The 3,390-nt window shown below is 53.8% G+C and overlaps 1 protein-coding gene across 2 annotated transcripts in view; it reads left to right on the forward strand.

Annotated features, from left to right (window-relative positions):
* The first annotated feature begins 716 nt into the window (after positions 1–716).
* KHDRBS1 (KH RNA binding domain containing, signal transduction associated 1) overlaps positions 717–3,390 on the forward strand; it is a 38,448-nt gene continuing 35,774 nt past the window's right edge. The window contains exon 1 of one of the 2 annotated variants that reach the window (XR_005787999.1): positions 717–1,286. Coding sequence is in view for 1 of the 2 variants with exons in the window: in XM_040467750.1 (XP_040323684.1) it covers positions 905–1,286 (382 nt within the window). In the remaining variant the exon portion in view is untranslated. The remainder of the gene's footprint in view (positions 1,287–3,390) is intronic. The other variant, XM_040467750.1, reaches the window with a different exon arrangement.

The raw sequence follows: 3,390 nt of genomic DNA on the forward strand, positions 1-3,390 counted from the left end.
CCTACTATACTGGAAAACGGGACATGACTTCTGGGGTTCCCTGTTTCGGTCGGGCGCCCTTTTCCTTGCTAGATTTCAGTTTTCCAATCTAGTTCAAGGTCTCCAGTCTTCCCACTGGCCCGTCCTTCCTGCAAGCCCCTCATCTCTGAGTCAGGACTCTCCCTGAATCGTCCCTTCTTCACCCCTAGTTTCCCCCGTGCCCTGTCTCTTCCCTTCCCTGTCCCCGTTCCGGCAGTCTCTCCCCTCTCTTCCTGCCCAGACCGCCTCCATTCCCTCTCCTTTCCCTCCCGCGACCCCCCCACTCGGGTCTCCTTACATTTCAGTGAGCCTCCCTCTCCGCCCCACTTTTCCCCCCACTCCACCGCCACGGAGCACAACCCCCCCCCCCCGCCCCCCAGCTCAGCCGTTGGCGGGGGCGTGGCCCCGCGAGTAACAGGTCTCCCGCCCCACACTCCGCGGGCCCGCGCGCAGACAAAGACATTCCACAGCCCCCGCCCCTCCGCGCACTCGGCCAGAGGGGGAGGAGACACGTGTCCCGCTAGCGCCGAGTCACGTGGAAAAGAAAACGAACGAAGCCCGCGGCCACTTGCGCACGCGCACAAGGCTCTGGCCTGGCGGGCTCTGAGGGAAAAGGGGAGCGGGGAGGCGACTTCTTCGGGCTCCGCGGCGGTGCGCAGGCGCCGTGGCCCGACTGGAGACTTTGTTCTCCGCGGAGAGACCCAAGGGCGGTGCCGGTGGCTGACTGCGCACGCGCGCCGCCTCATTTCCGGTGCTCTCTTTCGCTGGGTCGCTCGGGTCGGCTTCGGTCGCTGTCGCTCCCGCTCTCCCACCCCCGCCAACCGCCGCTTGGGCCTCTGCCGCTGCCGCGTTGCTTCCTCGATTCCTCGATCGTACATCCGCCCCAATGCAGCGCCGGGACGACCCCGCCGCGCGCATGAGCCGGTCCTCAGGCCGCAGCGGCTCCATGGACCCCTCCGGTGCCCACCCCTCGGTGCGTCAGGCGCCGTCTCGGCAGCCACCGCTGCCTCACCGATCCCGGGGAGGCGGAGGGGGATCCCGGGGGGGCGCCCGGGCCTCGCCCGCCACGCAGCCACCACCGCTGCTGCCGCCCTCGGCCACCGGTCCCGACGCGACAGTGGGCGGTCCAGCGCCGACCCCGCTGCTGCCCCCCTCAGCCACTGCCTCCGTCAAGATGGAGCCGGAGAACAAGTACCTGCCCGAACTCATGGCCGAGAAGGATTCGCTCGACCCGTCCTTCACTCACGCCATGCAGCTACTGACGGCAGGTAAGCCGGGTCCCTCTGGGTCGCCTGGCCACTCGGGGGCATGGGTGGCAGTGGCTTTGTTCCTCCCGCTTCCCGCCCCCTCGGGGCCAAGGCAGTCGTGAACTCCTCTTCTCTTATCCTCATCCTGGGGGGATGATGGGGATCCTGGATTCCGCACCTGTCCCGGCCCACGGTGTGAGGGAGAATTTCTAGGCTGCAGTGGAGGCCCGAAGGGGACTTGGCGATCTCTTAGCGCAAAGATCTTGATGGATAGCGCTGCGCTCCCCGCCCCTTTGCCGACCCTTCCCCCTCCCACTTCTTGCAGCTGCCCTGCCCTCCGAGTGTTCAGATTCTTCCAGAAATGAACCTTTACCTCCCCCTACCCTAAAGGGAAAGATTTCTTAATTGCGGGTGGAGGTAGACGCCTCTACTCAGGGTGTAGGAGGCGAAGCCGGCCCGAGCGGGGAGGGACCGTGGGAGGGAGGGCCGAGGTGAAACGGGGTGAGGCCGGAGTGCCCTGTCCAGCGCGCCGCGGTCGCTGGGGCCGGGTGGGACTTAGCGGTAACAGGAGCTTAAGTTGCTCGGAGGCAGAAGCAACCTGTGGGAATCGGAGCTTGAGGTTTTCCGAATCAGATTTCCCACTTCGGCCGGTAAAGTGGTGATTGCTACAGAGCCGGAAGGTTGGACCCCTTTATTTTACAACGTGGTGTCCACCAGAAGGGGGAAAAAATAACTCTAGTGAAATGGGATAGGAGGAGGTAAAGGGTGGTGTGCAGGACTTTCTCCAACAAGATGGACAAAATTGAGAGAAATGGCAGGATGCTCGTACCTGAAAGACTTGGGTCTTTTGTTTTATTTTTTATTTTTTGCTTCAGTAGTGAAATAGATTAGAAATAATAGTCTTTGTTCGCTGTCTGTAGACCCACGCTCCTTTCCTGCCCTGGCCAATCACCTGGTCCCTCTGGTTTCTCCTGAAAGCCGTCTGTTTCGCCCTCACTTCTAGTTACAACGTTGTTTTAATAAGTATTTCTTATGATAACTGAATTTTATTAATCAAGTAGAAAGTTGCAGTCTTCAACACTAAATGAGTAGGTGGACTCTTTGGCAAGGCTGATAGAATGAACAGATAGTTATGAAAAGATCATTTCCCTCCCCTTTGTTCTCTAGCACCCTACATTGGTGAGGGGTCCTTACTTTTTAACTCAATGAACAAAGCTGGCTGTGGTCAGGAATAACATTTAGATGAACTGCTTACATTTTCAACTTGATGCTTTGCTGTTTTTGTAACATAGATTGTTTGAAACATTACTGCTCATTGTGTGCCTCTAGCAATCTTTTTGAAGGCCAGGAATGCTTTTTTTATCCTTATATTTTTCATGCTGTCTTGCATATAACAAACACCAGGTGTTTGAATCGGAAAGCAAGCACATGGGCAGATTTAGGAATGTCAGGCTAAATTCTGAAAGGTTGACTGGTAGTCTAATTTTTATTTTCTCTAATCTTTAAGCAGCCCATATTAAATGCAAGAGAATAACAAACTTTAGAACTTTTAGGTGTTGGCTTGGGTTTGAAATTCTGACCCTTAACTAGTTACCTACTCTTGGGAAGCTTTCTGAACCTCGGTAACTTTATCTGTAAAGTGGGATGGTGAGTTGAGAGAATTACATGACATGTAAAAGCACTAGCACCATTCCCTTTGGTCTGTAATCAGGTAATGACTTGTCACCACAGTTTTCTTCTAGTTGTAAATCCAGGGTACTGAATATGGTATGAAAGCAAGATTTTTTTTGCTTAACCACACCAAATGTCTAGTACAATGTTTGTCTTTTAAGTAAAAGATGGTTTCTTAGGTTGATCATCAAAAACTGTTGATCATTAAAAGTTACTTACAGGGGTGCCTGGCTGGCTCAGTCGGTAGAGCATGGGAATCTGGATCTTGGGATTGTAAATTGGGTGTAGAGATTCCTTAAAAATAAAAATATTTTTAGAAAGTTACAGTTTTCACTCTTCTCTCACTGCTTAAATTCTGTTATAAGAGAGTGCTCTTCAATCTTATTTTTCACTTGGACATTTTGGTGTCTTTCTTTCTTTCTTTCTTTCTTTCTTTCTTTCTTTCTTTCTTTCT

This window comes from Herpailurus yagouaroundi, unplaced genomic scaffold, assembly GCF_014898765.1.
Source record: "Herpailurus yagouaroundi ecotype Mexico unplaced genomic scaffold, PumYag 77, whole genome shotgun sequence".
NCBI classification, from domain to species: domain Eukaryota; kingdom Metazoa; phylum Chordata; class Mammalia; order Carnivora; family Felidae; genus Herpailurus; species Herpailurus yagouaroundi.